Source organism: Calliopsis andreniformis, chromosome 12, assembly GCF_051401765.1.
Source record: "Calliopsis andreniformis isolate RMS-2024a chromosome 12, iyCalAndr_principal, whole genome shotgun sequence".
Taxonomy (NCBI): Eukaryota; Metazoa; Arthropoda; class Insecta; order Hymenoptera; family Andrenidae; genus Calliopsis; species Calliopsis andreniformis.
Genome location: NC_135073.1, coordinates 6,426,070 through 6,441,249, shown reverse-complemented (window position 1 = coordinate 6,441,249; position 15,180 = coordinate 6,426,070). Strand labels below are relative to the sequence as shown.

The following is a 15,180-nucleotide window of genomic DNA, read 5'->3' as shown; positions in this document are numbered from 1 at the left end:
CGCAACTTAGTTATCGTTATCTTCAATATATAAGATATGCACCTTCCATTATCCTCCTCGTCTTTGTTCCCCCCCACCTTCTGTCCCTTAGATAGCAGGAGTTAATGCCTATCCTAACCCTTCAAGATATCGCATTATAGTTAAGAAGCTTTTGGCACAGGTCATAAACCCTCAGAGCATAAAACTAGATCGGATTAAAACTTAGCGTGGTCCCTCCCCTGCATAATTGCATTTCTAGTGAGGCCACTTTGGTAACAATGGATTCAACCGAGCGCCTCGACTGATTACACGATATTTGATCGCACGATACACCGAGTCGCCTTTAAAGCCATTTCATTAAAAGTGAGACGAGCACGCAGCTGACGAGCTTAGGGTACGAGGGATGGAAGTCTAAAACCCTACTTATAGCGTGAATAAATTTGGAGAAGTTTCCCGTTTGGGAAACACACGAAGTGTATCAAAATCATTGGTTGAGATTTTGGATTCGAATGGGACTAATCGTAATGGAAGACACTTTTTATAGACATATCGCATGTGTACTTCAAAAGTTTACAACTCAAACAATGTGATTTTTTAAGCACAGCTATAAATCAGTTTGGTAAATACACATTTATAAGAGTAAAATACTTTACTAGTTAAAAATCAAAATTATAGAGTTTATTAAAAGAATACTTCAAATGTAAATTATAAATTATTTAAGTAGTAACAAGAAAATCATTTAATGCAAGTGACACATAACGATTTTGGAGACTAATTATTCAGAAAAGATAACTTTCATTAAGTAGAACTACTTTTTATGTCAGTATTATGTATTTAATAAATTTTCTCCTGAACTCATAAATAGTATTATTTTCTTCCCCTCAGAAGTATACTTCTTTCAGTTCTGCCACTTTTGTAATATGTATTTAATGTGTATTTGTGGATCTGATACATGACATAATTGATTCTTACTCAAACACGCTCAAAATTTTGTCTCTATACAATTATAGAGTCAGTTATAGAATCACTCAATAGTGATTTTGTTCATTTTACAAATTGAATTGATTCACTTCTATAAGGACCTATTAGAGACCTAAGAAAAAGGTCCAACTTTTATTATTGCGAGAATAACCATTAAACTAAATTTAATTTTTTATTTGTAAAAGGTGTTTTGAATTTTTATTGAGAACTAATTTTTTATTACTAACTTGAAACATTTTTTTATTTGTTTCATGTTTACATAAAATTCGTAACCAATATTTTATTTTAGCTTTTATCGTATGGCGTATATAGTGTACCTCGATGTTTGGCGTATACTGTGCCAAAAATAAATAGAAAACTTGGAATAGGTGCTGTTTTCAATCAAGTGAATTTTAAAAGTTTATGAAATTGACGTTATACTCACAATCAGTAAACTGGAACTGATACTTTAACGTATATTTTTGCTACTTCAACTTATTTCTCTATTTATAACATTAACAAAATTATAGAGTAATTTAATTAATATGCAGCATAAAAATGAAATAGAACAATATGTAAGTCGAATTTTTACTCGTTAACACATTCTGTTAAATTAGAAATTGTTGGAAGTTCTGTCCATTTTATTATATAATAAGAATTTATCTTTTGAGCTCCAATTTATTTTAAAAAATAACATTTTAATTTGTAGCATTGTATGTAATATTTCAGGTGTGCTAATATTAAGAATGTACCGCAAAAAGAACTTTTCAATTTGACATTAATATCACTTTTGAGACTATGTATCATTATACATATTCAATGTTGTAAATATTCTTATTTGTTAATTATATCTATCACAAATGTATCCATTTCTCTAAACATATCTTCAGTTTCGTAATTCTGCTTTGCTTTGCAGGTTATTCATGGCGTCCACATAGAACCAGCGCATGAAGTGAAGAAACGTAGCATTAATCAGCCAGTTCGAATTCTACTGTCGTACGACGAAAGTGTCTACAGGTATGTTTTTACCTTATCAGAATCTTATATGTAAATTTTAAAATAAAGGATCCTCTAAAAACCCATTCATTTTCATGTTCCAAAATGAAACAGAAAAAATTTCAACAGCATAATTTATTCTAATTCATTTGCATAAAAATGAGAACGTAACTCTAAAGATATGCAGCGTCCATGAATACTTTCTACCTTTCCACTATATTTGATGTATTATTATAATAATATCTAAAAGAAACAATAGTATACACTGAAAGGTTGACAGTATTCTGCAATTTGGCTCGAATTTCATCCCCATTATGCTAGCAACTGTATCATGGCCTGTAATCAAGAAATTTGCTAAACTGGATACTGTTGCCAACGCTTCTTCTAACCAGTTTTTACGTTAAACACAGTGCGATTATTCTCGTGATATGACATCATGGGCATTACTTATAATACGAAATTGCTTCTTGTTTAAGACAAATGAACGTACCTGCAGCTTCATTCTGCATATAGTAATAAACATAATTAAGCGAATGTTAAATAACTTTCAGGCAAAAAGTACAGTGCTCCGCTTTCCGCGCCAGCGATTCTGAAACTGTGTCGTAGCCAAGCGGTACACGCATATTTCATCCAATTTTCAAACCTAATTTTCTTGAAAATAGATCCTTGGATATAAATGGACCTAGCTGCGCGCACTTTTTGCTTATTTTCGCAAGGAGAATTCTCTTTCTCCTGATATTGCAAATTCCTTTCTAGTTTCATTACAAGCTGAACCATTTGTACATGTACATTCACAAAGCGTGTAAAAGGTAGTACATGGTAATAAATCGTAGCTATCGTAGCTTTTAAGTTACAGAAGAATTCAATTGGGGATGCAAATATAGAAAATTAAATTTTAACCACTTCGACATTTTTCGTGAGTGGAAAATTTTTGATAATGAGATGCTTTAAGAAGGCAGTGTGCTATTATATTCTAAAATAATTGTACTATTAATATACAGGATCGGAGGGAAGAAAGTTTAAAATTAAAATCTGCATATATGAATATGTATTAGTAACGTCAATACTTGATATTTTACCTTGTATTTGTCATATTTATCTCTTTAGAGGTACCTCTTCATCCCCTAAAAGATATCTAAATATTCCATAATTATTTCCATCCATAAAATTATTGTGTCTTTCCTTTAATTTTCAAATTTCTTTTTCTTCATCATTGTAGTAGGTATACGTAATAAAATCAATATACAAGGTGTTCGTCAACAAATATTTAAAATTTGAAAGAATTATTTTACATGTCACAATAAGACTAGAATAAAAAATAAACAAATTGCATTCGAGACTTCATTTCAGAGATACTAATTATTGAAAATACACTTAACTTGCGCGTGAAATGTGTCTGCCATAAAAACTCATTCTGTTGTTTGCGTTCATCAGACTGGTCAGACACAGCAATATTAATAGAACAAGTCTCCAAGTCAGACACATTTTACAGGCATTTGAAAGTATTTCTAAGCAATCAATCATTGAAACGAAAGTCCGTCATTCTTGATTTTCTTCTTAATTTGATAAATATAGAATCAATGAAATATTTGAAAAAATAATACAGTGCAATGATAATTTTAGATAACTTTCACATAACTTTATAAGAAATACTGTATCCAAATTCGAAGTCAATTAGAGGAATATTTTGCGAAATCTCCTGAATACTAGGTCCCAAAATATGGCTTCAAGAAAAACACATTTGAAGTAGATACTAAGTTCATATTATTATCAATATGACGTACAATCATTCTCTATGCCTACACCTTCATAGAGTATTCCAATTTCAAAGAATTCTTTTAATGAAACATTCTACACACATAAAACTAGCAACAGGGTTGCGATACTAACCAGATAACTAGCTTATTATCAAAACTCAGCATTTTTTATTCTTAGGAGTAAAGAAGAAGATATTCGAGAAGAATCCTTTTTATCAACAGTATTTATGTACAATGTGCTACAAACTTGGTAGAATACAATTTTCTGTGATTCTACCTCCTTTGAGATGCAGCACATCACAACCCTACTTTTCCCTTTGCTCTTGATCAAATCTTTTGAGCCTTTAAAAATGTAACAAACTCAGGAAAATACTTGTTCGATTTTTGAACCGACGTCTTGTAGCTCCTTAAAGCTAGTTTAAGTTTCTACTTAATTAACATATTAACCAGGTCACGTGTATACGTCGAACGCAATGGAAGAGTTAACGTCAAACCGTGTCATCTGTCAGCAAACTGTTAACATTACTGAACAAACTCGTCGGGACGTAACCCCGTTAAGCAGGGACGAGGGAAAATTTATTTTGACGGGACGTTGAAGTGAAGAAGAAAGTGGATTAACGGGTTTTACGTCGAAACCCGTTGACAGAAATTCCACGAAGTTGCGGGCACGGTGTGTCGCGGATGGAAACGTGCATCGCGTAAGACGCGCTTTAAAGACGGCTGCCACCGCGGCAAGGCAACTTTTAACTTTCGGTCGAGAAGTTCAGCAGTTGTTAAATGCCTCCGCGGCACATGGAACAAAACTTTCGGAGTGCTGGTCGACGAGTTACCATGGCGTATTCGCCATGGTTCTTTTCCCCCGTGGACACGTATTCATTGTTTAGGTAAGCGACCTCTTAACTAGAGTTGAACGACTCTGACCAGGATCACCTTGGCTATCCCCTGAGCCACGACGTAATAAATGTTACACGTGACGATCTTTCGAGAATGACGTCCACCTATGTGCATATATCTGCGATTGTAAGACAAAACGACTATACTGCGTTCACTGAGAGAACGCAGTCGTTTCACGCAGATGGCTTCCATTGTCCTGACTGACTTTTCCACTGAGATTGGTGAAGGATTCAAGAGCCTGAAAAGACACGCCTTGCTTCTTTCTACTCTGTGTACCTAGTGTCCAAATGAAACAAATGTTTCTATCTATTAAGAAACAATATTTATTGAGATATCAATGTATAAGAATCCACGGCATATTTGATTATAAAGAAACGGCAACGGTAGAACTGTTTCCTGGGTTTCCTACAAAATGTTCGATGCGACCAGGTAGTTTATGACACGGGAAATGTAGGGTCGTTTATAGTATTGCAACGTAGTAAGAATTCTGACTAGTACCAGTACGTTTTCGGTCGACAGAGACGATATTCAAGAAGATTTTTATTTGCTAACAGAGCCGCATTAATACTTTTGGAAAAAACTAAAATCTAAAAGAATATCGTTTGCTTGCTCAAAATTTCTTTCACACCGTTTATGCGCTAACACTTGAAGAAGTGACTTTCTTTAGAAATGGTAGGACCTCCAAGGGCCCAACAAGGGGTTCGTGGGTAGGGATGTGCTCGGGAGTGACAGAGCCAATAACTAATGAGCGTAGGCGTGAACTGCACAAAGGGTAGGAAAACTCGTCAACCGACAACTGCGTTCTCCCAGTGAACGTAGTATAGAGTCATATGTTTTTGTTTTTGAGATATTGGCGTTCGAAGTTTTCAGCTTCAGTACTGTCTTATGGATTTGGGTCTTCTTGGATCCTTATTTTTACATGAAACGATTCTTTTAATATCGTTTCTTCTTTCTAAAAGTATGAATCCTATATTCTAGATGTTAATTGAGGTCATAACTCGAATCTTTTGAAAATGTAATATAGGCTGTTTTGCCTTACAAACACAGATATTGTGTGACGGACTTATACCTAATAAATATTTTTATTAAATGTTGCTGGAAGCAACTAAAAAGATTCTCCCAGTATTGAAAGGTTGAGACAATTTCGGGTAATTGAAGCTAGCAAAACTCTTAGATGTGTATTTGTTTTCCGTAAAATATTTATAAAATATAAAATATAAAATAGTATTACCTTTATAAAATGTTATTGTCACTAGTGCTATCAACATTTGAAAAAATACAAAATCCTCATGAAATCACAATCTATTTTACTGAAAATCATTTATAACTTTAAAACAAGCTTTAAATTCCACGCCCTGGAAGATGGGATTAAAATGTTTATTACTTTACTTTAATATTATCAATAATTTTCTCTAAACTACATCAAAACTGTCTGAAAACCCTATGATATATAATGTAACGTAAAACATATAGATGGATCTCTGATGTATATCCATGACGTATATCGTAAAAAACAACCATATTAAAAGTCTGTTTTTAATGGTATTGATAAGATTTAATGCAATCTCTGATAACAATGAATCTTCTACATTTGAATATGTAGCGCTGATCAGAAGATGAATTGAAAAATTAAACCGTATCAAAGGCACCGCAACGAATTAAAAACCGACTGATTGGTTCTCTCTGTCGCAGAGTCAAAAGATTCAGCAGAAGCCAATAATATCAACGCGCCAGCTGAAATCTCCAAACGAACGTTATTTTACACGCATAAAATAACATCGATATTAATCTTCTTAGCCAACAGTACGTTCCAGCTTTCTCGATACAGAAAATATCCCGCCTCGCAACCAATCCCCGAAAATTATCCCGCCGACGATTTATACGAATACGTTTCAAGTTAATTCCAAAATGCAGCCAATTTTCCATGAATTACACAGCGGCCAAATTTTCGTACCAGTTGCCCAGAAACTGTCGCCGCCAGTTAATCCTGTTTTCTCGTTACTGATAATTAATCCCGTGTCCCTTGTACCGGGAGAATGAAACGAGTATGAAAGAAAAGGGGAACGAGGGGAGAAAAAGGGAGAAAAAACGGTCGAGAATTAATCGGTGAAGCCAGATCCATCGATATTGGCCATGTTTGCTCGCTCATCGATCTCTCCCAGGAGATGGCCGATCGCGACCAATGGAATAGAAAGCGTTAAAGTTTCTGTCGAGCGCGGCCGGAAGCTTGGGCACGTGCCAGATAACCGCCCGCTGTTTGTATGTATAGGCTGCGACGCGAGTGACGGGACCTTATTCAATTTGAAATTCGCCCGTGAACGTCGGCGGTGTTCGAAAAAAGGCTCGCTTCATTGAAACGAATCTATGCCAAACGTTTGCATCTGTTCTGGATGGCTTCGAATCTATTCGCCAAATACCGCTGTTCGGTGCTGACTTCTAAAATCATCTGATTTACTTCCGAAGAAAGTTAGGACTATCTTTAACCCTCGAATGGATCTTCGGCCTCGAGGTGAGAGGCTTACCCTGGATCTTTTTGGGCACCTGCTAAAAATATACTTAAACGGTAGTTTCTCTGTCAGAGTTAGATATACATTTATATAGAGTCATTCTAGCAACCTGACTGGGCTTTATCTCTGTCCCAGGTGAATTCAGAAAATCGTTCGAGAGGAAAATTTTGCTGTATTTAACAAGGTGTACCATTTAATAGTACGACTTTTTTCAGAAGTATTTTCTCAGTTTAATCGATTCTTTAGAGTAGTCTGCGTGAAAAAGTGTTAGGGTACAATGTTAAAAAGAAATTAATATTTTGTGAAATATTTTTCTTTTTTTAATATTTTTCATAACATTGTTCAATTGTTCTATATTCACAAAGCAGTGTGTTTTATTTTTTCCTTTCTTTTATAGTCGTCGCAGCGAATAGGTGCAAACAGAAGGAAATACAGCAACAATAAGTCATTAATTGAAATTAGCGCTGTTGAACGAAGCAAGTTGAATAGACTAATCGTTTCCAAAGAAAATCGTGGCCAGACCTGAGGTGTGATTTTCTTGGAAAATATAACTGTAGGTATGTGTAGCAGACCTTTATGTATCTGAACACTCATTATCAGACTATCCTAGAATTAGAATATTCTACTTGCAAGTGATAAAAGTGTAATACAATTACTAGAAATGTATAACATGTATTGGAGATTACATACAACATCTAGCTCCCAGGTTCTCCAAAATGAGCAGTGTAACTATACATAATTACACATTATCTATATGTTGAAGTAATATACTTAAACAACTGAAATTCTCTATTCTTGTTATAAATTTTTATTCTTATATTAAATTACCAAACAATATAATTGTTAAAATGAATGATTCGCAAACTTTCTTAATCCATTGAAAAGTATAATATAATTCGAACATACGTGGCATCATTTATAATTGTCTTCAGGTTTCAAAAATATAGTTCGTAAAACACAATGCTGGTTACTAAAACCTTTTCTTTATACATATATAATTAATAACACAGAATCTTGTAAACGTGCATTTACAGAGCTGGCAAATGAGTGGCTTATAATTGGCATTACTGAAGTTAATAAAGTTATTTCAATTACAGAACTTTTTATGCTCTCCTCGTTAAATGGATCTCGTAGGTACTTCAGAGAACGTAAATTACGTTTCCTCAATTATGAAACGTACGAAGAGGCCGAACCATTTTTTATTCATTGGACGTTGGATCTTTTTTGTATATTTTATACGCAAATGAGTATGTATTTTTAATAGAAACAATTACGTTTAAATTGTTCATGCTGCTGTGACAGTTTGAGGGTGCGAAAGAGAGTGGAAAGGAGGAAAAGAAACTGTTTCATCCTGCGTCTGCTAATGGACTTGTCAGTAAGGCTACCTATCAGATCCTGCCTTAGACGTGGGGATAGTCAGATCAGGTCAGAAGTCATATTTATAGGAAAGGATAGCTAGGTAATTACTTTCGGAAAAGTGGTAGATAGGAAAAGATCCCTGTAGTGGTGAAGTACTTTTTATGGAGGTGATGCCGCCACAGTATGAATAAAATGAAGAAATTCAATTTGGTTTAAGCATTAAGTTTCAAATTGAGTAATCTTATAACGCTCGGATTTTACATTAAGATTATGTAATAATAGTAAGGACCCAAATGAAGAAATACTTCAATCAGATTTGCATTAGACTACTTTATAACTACTTCAATGTAGACCTGTTACCAACTTTTTTTCAATTTCCACTTTTTGCTGGATGTAATGTACATATAATCGTAATATAAAAATTCGATAGAAAATGTCACGAATAATAGGTAATACCCATGCGCCACGTAAATGAATAATAAATATCACTAATTGGCAATAGCAATTTCATTGGATTAGGTCTGTGTATTCATTATTACTTAGCTTCAATAAATTATTACATTACAGCTGTAATATTCTGTAATAAATATGTATAAAATAATATTAGAATTTCGAAAATGGAAACAAATTATTATATGTAATTGTATATTCAGTGTGAAATTTTATTTCATTCATATTCGAAAATTGATAGGGATGACTGTCAACGTAGTATATTATAATAGGTAGGTGTATTAAATTTTTGTGATGTACATTTTAAGCAATCACATATTCTATGTTTTCATTGCAAATATTCACGAGTTGCTATTACATTTCTGTACATTTCATTTCATACCGCTTATTCCGACGAGAATGAATGCTTCGATCCTTTTCAAATGTCAAACTGAAAATATTACTGGAAAATACATTTCTTGGAGATACGGAGGTCCCTTTATCACTCTACATAAACGTTGATATAGACAGCATTCATCGGGCAGTAATACGAAACGCCCCTGAATCTGAGCCCAGAAAAACCCTACCACAACTGGGCGTGGATTAAAATCGATGACAAAGTTGGAAATCATAGAAACGAGATTGGGAAAAATCGTCTCTATTTTTAATATAGGAAATAAAACTTGTAACTTATAATTTTCATTGCTGTAACAGGAATGAGATCTAAAATAATTTTATGATATAATTTTACTAATTTAAATTTATTAATTCAATTTTTGTACTATAATTTTAAATCTTGTCCTAATTACTTAAATGTCATCAATTTCTATATCATCATCAGTGACACACAACCTCAGGACAATATTGATACCTGCACCTAACGTGGTCTAACGTGCCTCTTCACATACTTCAGCCCTTAACTTGTACAATTATATCATATTATTTATATGTATTGATTCAAATATACTTGTTATATAAAATATATTCAAATATACTTGTAATATGTATACTTGTTACAAAAAGTATTCATGTATAATTTACAAAAATTAGTAAACTGAAAAGTTATGAATTTTCTATACACTACTGTAAAATAATGGTTTATCTGGGGATTAAATTAATCACTATACATATGTATGTACATTATAATCCTAACACCGTAGTAATTGAGGTTTGGTACGTTAATAGATGACTAGTACGCAATTAGCAATTTATTGTCACAGAGTAACATTTTCATTGCAGTATTGCACATGCCTGCTACACATGATTGATATGTATAGAATACATAGATACGTATGCACCCTGAATATTAGTGCTGCTTCAAAAGCCATAATATTCTTGATTAACGACCAAATTTCATATTAACAAAACTACAATGTGCAAAAGGTCCTGAAGCTCAAGACAATTGATTAAGACCGATCCTCCCTGTATACACCTCGTAAAAGGAAGATGTCCATGGAGTGGGCCTTTGAGGAATCCAATAGGAAAATGGGGCAATTCCCCCATTGCCCACTGCCTACAGACCTAATGCATTTCATTACGCAAGTAGAAGCTGTAGGACGTTGCCTAAAGAGCTCTTGTCCCATAAGCCGACTGATAACGTATATCACCTTACAATGCGACAATAGTCATTGAAGGTGATCTGAGTGGAAAACAGTCCGAGAGAAAATTAATTCCCCTCCCAGTCAAACCAAATCCTTTATAATATGCAATCAGTAACAAATTGATTTCCTCAAAACCGACACTGTCCTGTGTCGACGTAGAGCAATAAAGGCAAACACATTGTTTAGCCAATTTTGAACAAAATACGTATATGGATCAGTGAGTTGAAGAATAGTAGTTATGACTCAAAACTTAGCTACTTTTAAATAATATCAAAATTATATGTATATCTGGACCCCAAAGCTAAAGTGTATTAAGTCACGAAAGAAAATTAAACATTGCCAGAGTGGGATTCGAACTTTCCGAATCCCCAACCACAGATTACAATAATTCATGATATACCATTTTTTTAAATAATATTTTTCAATAATGGTGCAGTTGTTATTCTTTTGGCAAAACATATGTCCAATATCTTCGCCCAAAGAAACTCTCTGCAAAATTGAATAGAAATCGGTGACCCACTAGTGTGGTCCTCCCCTTGCAAGAGTAAATAAGGGATAAAATAAGACAGCAATACCAAAAAATACAAAAAAATAACATCAATGTCATATTAAGCCAGGACATCAATCGAGCAAATGAAAATCGCGGAAAATGAAAATCACTCATCATTGTCTAAGAAAAATTACCATCGATGTAAACACCCTCTGTCTTACTCAATTATTTCACCGATATACCTATCAATAACAACCTAATAAAGCATTCGAGTCCAGTCGTATTTTCATTAATTAATGGACAGTCACTGAACGGTTTATTTAGCGCTTAACGTGCGTGTACATATAAATTTTCATAATATCAGAGCCAGAGGAAACGTTTAACGAAATCCCAGCCCTCTTGAGCCCGCGTCCCAGCAGCGCATTATTTTTGTTCATTATGTGGCCGTACGTTAATACTACGCGAACAGCAGTGAGTTGCGCGCATTTAGGAACGCACTCCTAAAAGCGGTCTACCAATTTATTATTTCCCACTTTGGAAGTAATGCCTGCTACGGAGGAGTGCTTAACTCCTGCTGGAGATGCAAGGAGAGGATGGCGTGTGCTCCCTCGCCATTCACCAACTTCCATGTTCATATCGGTACGCCCGATGTAGAGACTTCGGTGTAAATTGCCCGTAATGAAATTTTGCTACGAAATAGGGAGGGCGGGAGGGAGGAATGTAATCTTTGCGTCCCATGGCACTGGAGAAGGTAACAGCGTGAAATTTTCTATACTTCTTTCCTCCACTTCGTTTTAGTTGTCCTTGATTACAGTGGCTGAAACTGTTTTCGCTGTCGCTGCATTACTGTTTTGTCGTGGCATATACAAATATTGATGATTGAATTTCGTATAAATACAATTTGAATTAGGAAATAATTTAATAGGAGGATGTTATTCTTAGTAGAAATTAGTTCCTTGATACACTTTGTGATTTCTATAGTAGCAGAAGTTTATACTTGTTTTATTAATGTATTTCCTTATTAAAGATCGAGTAGTTTAGTTGTATTCTGACAAGAATGTATCTATATCTCTTTCTTGCTAACCAGTTTAGATTGTGTTATATTGTTCTGCGAATATCGTGGCAAATAGTTATTAACTGGTATATCTAAACCTTCATTAGTAAAATATGGCATAGTTTCCCAATTACAATCTTTAGTGTACTGAAATATTTTGCAATGTTTAATCGTATACTATTATGTCGAAATAGAATATTTATTGGTATTCAATAATGCAATTTTATATTTGTAGATTTTAATTTTTTAACTTATATTTTATATTGAATTATTTAATAATAAAACATGTAAGTATACAGAGCTGTGTATTTTATTTAATTCTCCTGACTACATTGTTAATAATTATCTCTTACAGAAATAATACTACATATTGTTTAAAATACGCGTAAGTACATTCGTCGTTAATTTATTAATCTCAAGAAATCAATTAGATGCCAACATTTAATCTATTACTTACCATTCTTTATTAATTCTATTCTTTCTATTAGTAATATTCTTTTGATTTTATGGTTTCATAATAAATATTCAATTCTTCGAACATAGTATGCTATTTATTGCGCTATTTTCGATAAAGTAACCCATCAGAAATAAGAACTATATTTTTTGCTTTCAAGTTCTTCCACAGTGCCAGCAATAAATGTTTGTATTCAAATGTGGGTAATCTTTTACCATGAGCTACATAAATGTTTGCACTCCTCGGTGTGCAACATAAAAAGTTACGTTTCGAGTGCATTTACAGTAAAAGAAGTCCCAACGCTATTGCGTACGAATACGATCGCTGTTAGTATGTTACTCAATCGATTCGCAGTTAGAGACACCTGGATACCAACCATTTCATTTCAGCAGCGTACTGTGCTGCCCTGCGTTACGTTACATTTACTTCAATAACCTTACGCTGTAACGTGCTTAAGAACTTCCCACCTTTATTTCGCTTTCTATGATTATTTCTCGGCTACAATATTCTTTTAACTAAATATGGTATAGGAATGACCCTTAAGCATGTTTCTGTCCCATGAACCTGGGAGTGGAATATTACAACATTAATTTTCGAAATGGAATCGGCACATCTGAATTTTTTCTGATGACGCAGACCATTTGCGCTAATGTTTCAGATAAAAACTCCTTTTACATTTACGTTAATACAGTTTTATTTAAAAATGACCAGGTGAACTCTACGCAATGTAAATGAAACGTAAATGGAAACTGAATATTTTTTATTTGTTAGAGTTTTTTCACAAAGATTCAATATGTGGAAATTCAATATGTGCCGTAGCAATAATTTTATAAAAGGAAGCATTCAGTAAAGTTCCAGTTGAGCTAGCAGCCTCAGGTATTCCTCCCTATTCTCCCTTTGTGAAACGATAATTCCAGAAATCTTTACAATATAGATTATTTGTCCATACTTATGGGTCCGTGTTTATTTCTGTGCCTTCAGATAAAAATAATTTATAAAAAAAGAACCTTTATTTAAAGTTTAATACCTTTTTTTAATCTTACATGTTAATAAATAAATTTAAATAAAAAAAATTCCTCAGTTCATGTACAAAAGTCCTTTTTTTTAATAAAGTAGGTAACCCCAATTTCGCCAATACTTTCAAATTCGCCACCCATGCGAAATTCATTAATTCATAATTAAAATCGGAAAATAACAGCGTAAAAGTAGAGAAAATGAAATTGTTTTACAGCGTTTCAACCAAAAATTGCAATATGCTGGTGAATGGTAAACATTTTTGTACAACACGACATGATTGCGTAAATGGTTCAAAATGACTTCTTAGTTTTGAACCAAACAAATTTGTCCTGATACATTTTTTTGTATCAGCAAAAATAACGAAGATATTTCAATATGCAAGATAAAATAAACAGCCTGTACGTGTATTTAGTAATATTATACAACAGTTTAAACGTTAACATGGCGAAATTGGGCTCCCCTCCCTTAGATGATTTTAAACAAAAGTCACAAAACTAGTTACAGATACAGAAATATGTATAAATACCCTTATATATTAATAGAAGTTTTCCTCTAGAAAATCAACATTAAAGAAATACAATACGACTATCGACAAAATATTCAGAAAACACCCTTCACGCGCTAAATTATTAAATACGAAAACCCTCTGATGAGCTTTAAACACCACCTTTTTACACGAATTTCAACGAATCATCTAGTTTCACTTGCAACAGAAAAACCAGAGGGAAGGGTGCATAGAGGTGGTAATTATAGAGTTTTCACAGTTAGATATCAAGTTTTCACGTGTCCCAAACAGCTCGCCGGGAGGTCAACAGGCCGCTGGTTCTGCTTCCAGCGTCGTCAGCGGTTTATAAAATATTACCATTCCAGGCGTTTTTTAAAGACGATAAGTCCTCGCGATACCCAGATCACGCACACGAGTCCCACTCGTTTCAGCATCAAAGGATTGCCCTAATTGGCCGTTTACATTTGCGCGTGTAAATTGCACGGTCGCCCCCGCTCACCCTTCGCCAACTCTCTTCGCCTTCACCCCTCGCCCTGTACTCGTTCTATCCATCGTTTCGGTCAATGTTTGCCCCAGCGCGATGGTATGCTGCAACTGTGCACGGTCTCGGGTCCAAATGCCTCCGGGCGGCGTCCACGTAAATTCACTGCCGGCACTCCGCGATCGTAAATTAACCAAAATATTCATACACGTACTTATCGGCACTGTTAATTATATCGCACATGTTTCCTGCTGTTCTGAATTTGCAATGCGTTACCTTCGCGGCCGTTCGTCCGGCGAGTTTTCTAAAGTGTAACGCGAAACTCGAGGGTTGGCGGCGGTGGAGAGAGGGCTGAGTAATGAGTATGGAAATTGGGGGATGGAATGCTCCCGGGGGGATGATTAGGAAGTATTGCTGGGCATTCGTATGAAAAATTGTAAACGCCTACATGGCTGCATGAATATTCCATAGCGTGTTGCAGGTTTCAGCAGCCAACACTTTGTAGGATGTTCTGTAGGTATGTTATGTATAATCGTGGATTATTTGTTCATTGTTTTTGTAAGGAATGAATTAGCGTGTGTTTCGGTATTAAGAGAGATCGGGGCTGTTTGACTAATCCAGATTTAGTTTTTTTTATTTTCAATGCTACAATATGATGCTGATGTCTGACGTGGCGACACCTTCAGGGCGAGCTAGA

At 34.5% G+C, this 15,180-nt stretch overlaps 1 protein-coding gene across 2 annotated transcripts in view; it reads left to right on the top strand.

Annotated features, from left to right (window-relative positions):
- Invadolysin (leishmanolysin-like peptidase, invadolysin) overlaps positions 1-15,180 on the top strand; it is a 274,526-nt gene that overhangs the window by 170,465 nt on the left and 88,881 nt on the right. Inside the window, exon 3 of one of the 2 annotated variants that reach the window (XM_076388677.1) lies at positions 1,856-1,956. In XM_076388677.1, coding sequence (XP_076244792.1) covers positions 1,856-1,956 — 101 coding nt within the window. Of the gene's footprint in view, positions 1-1,855; positions 1,957-15,180 lie in introns of those variants that run through there. The other variant, XM_076388678.1, reaches the window with a different exon arrangement.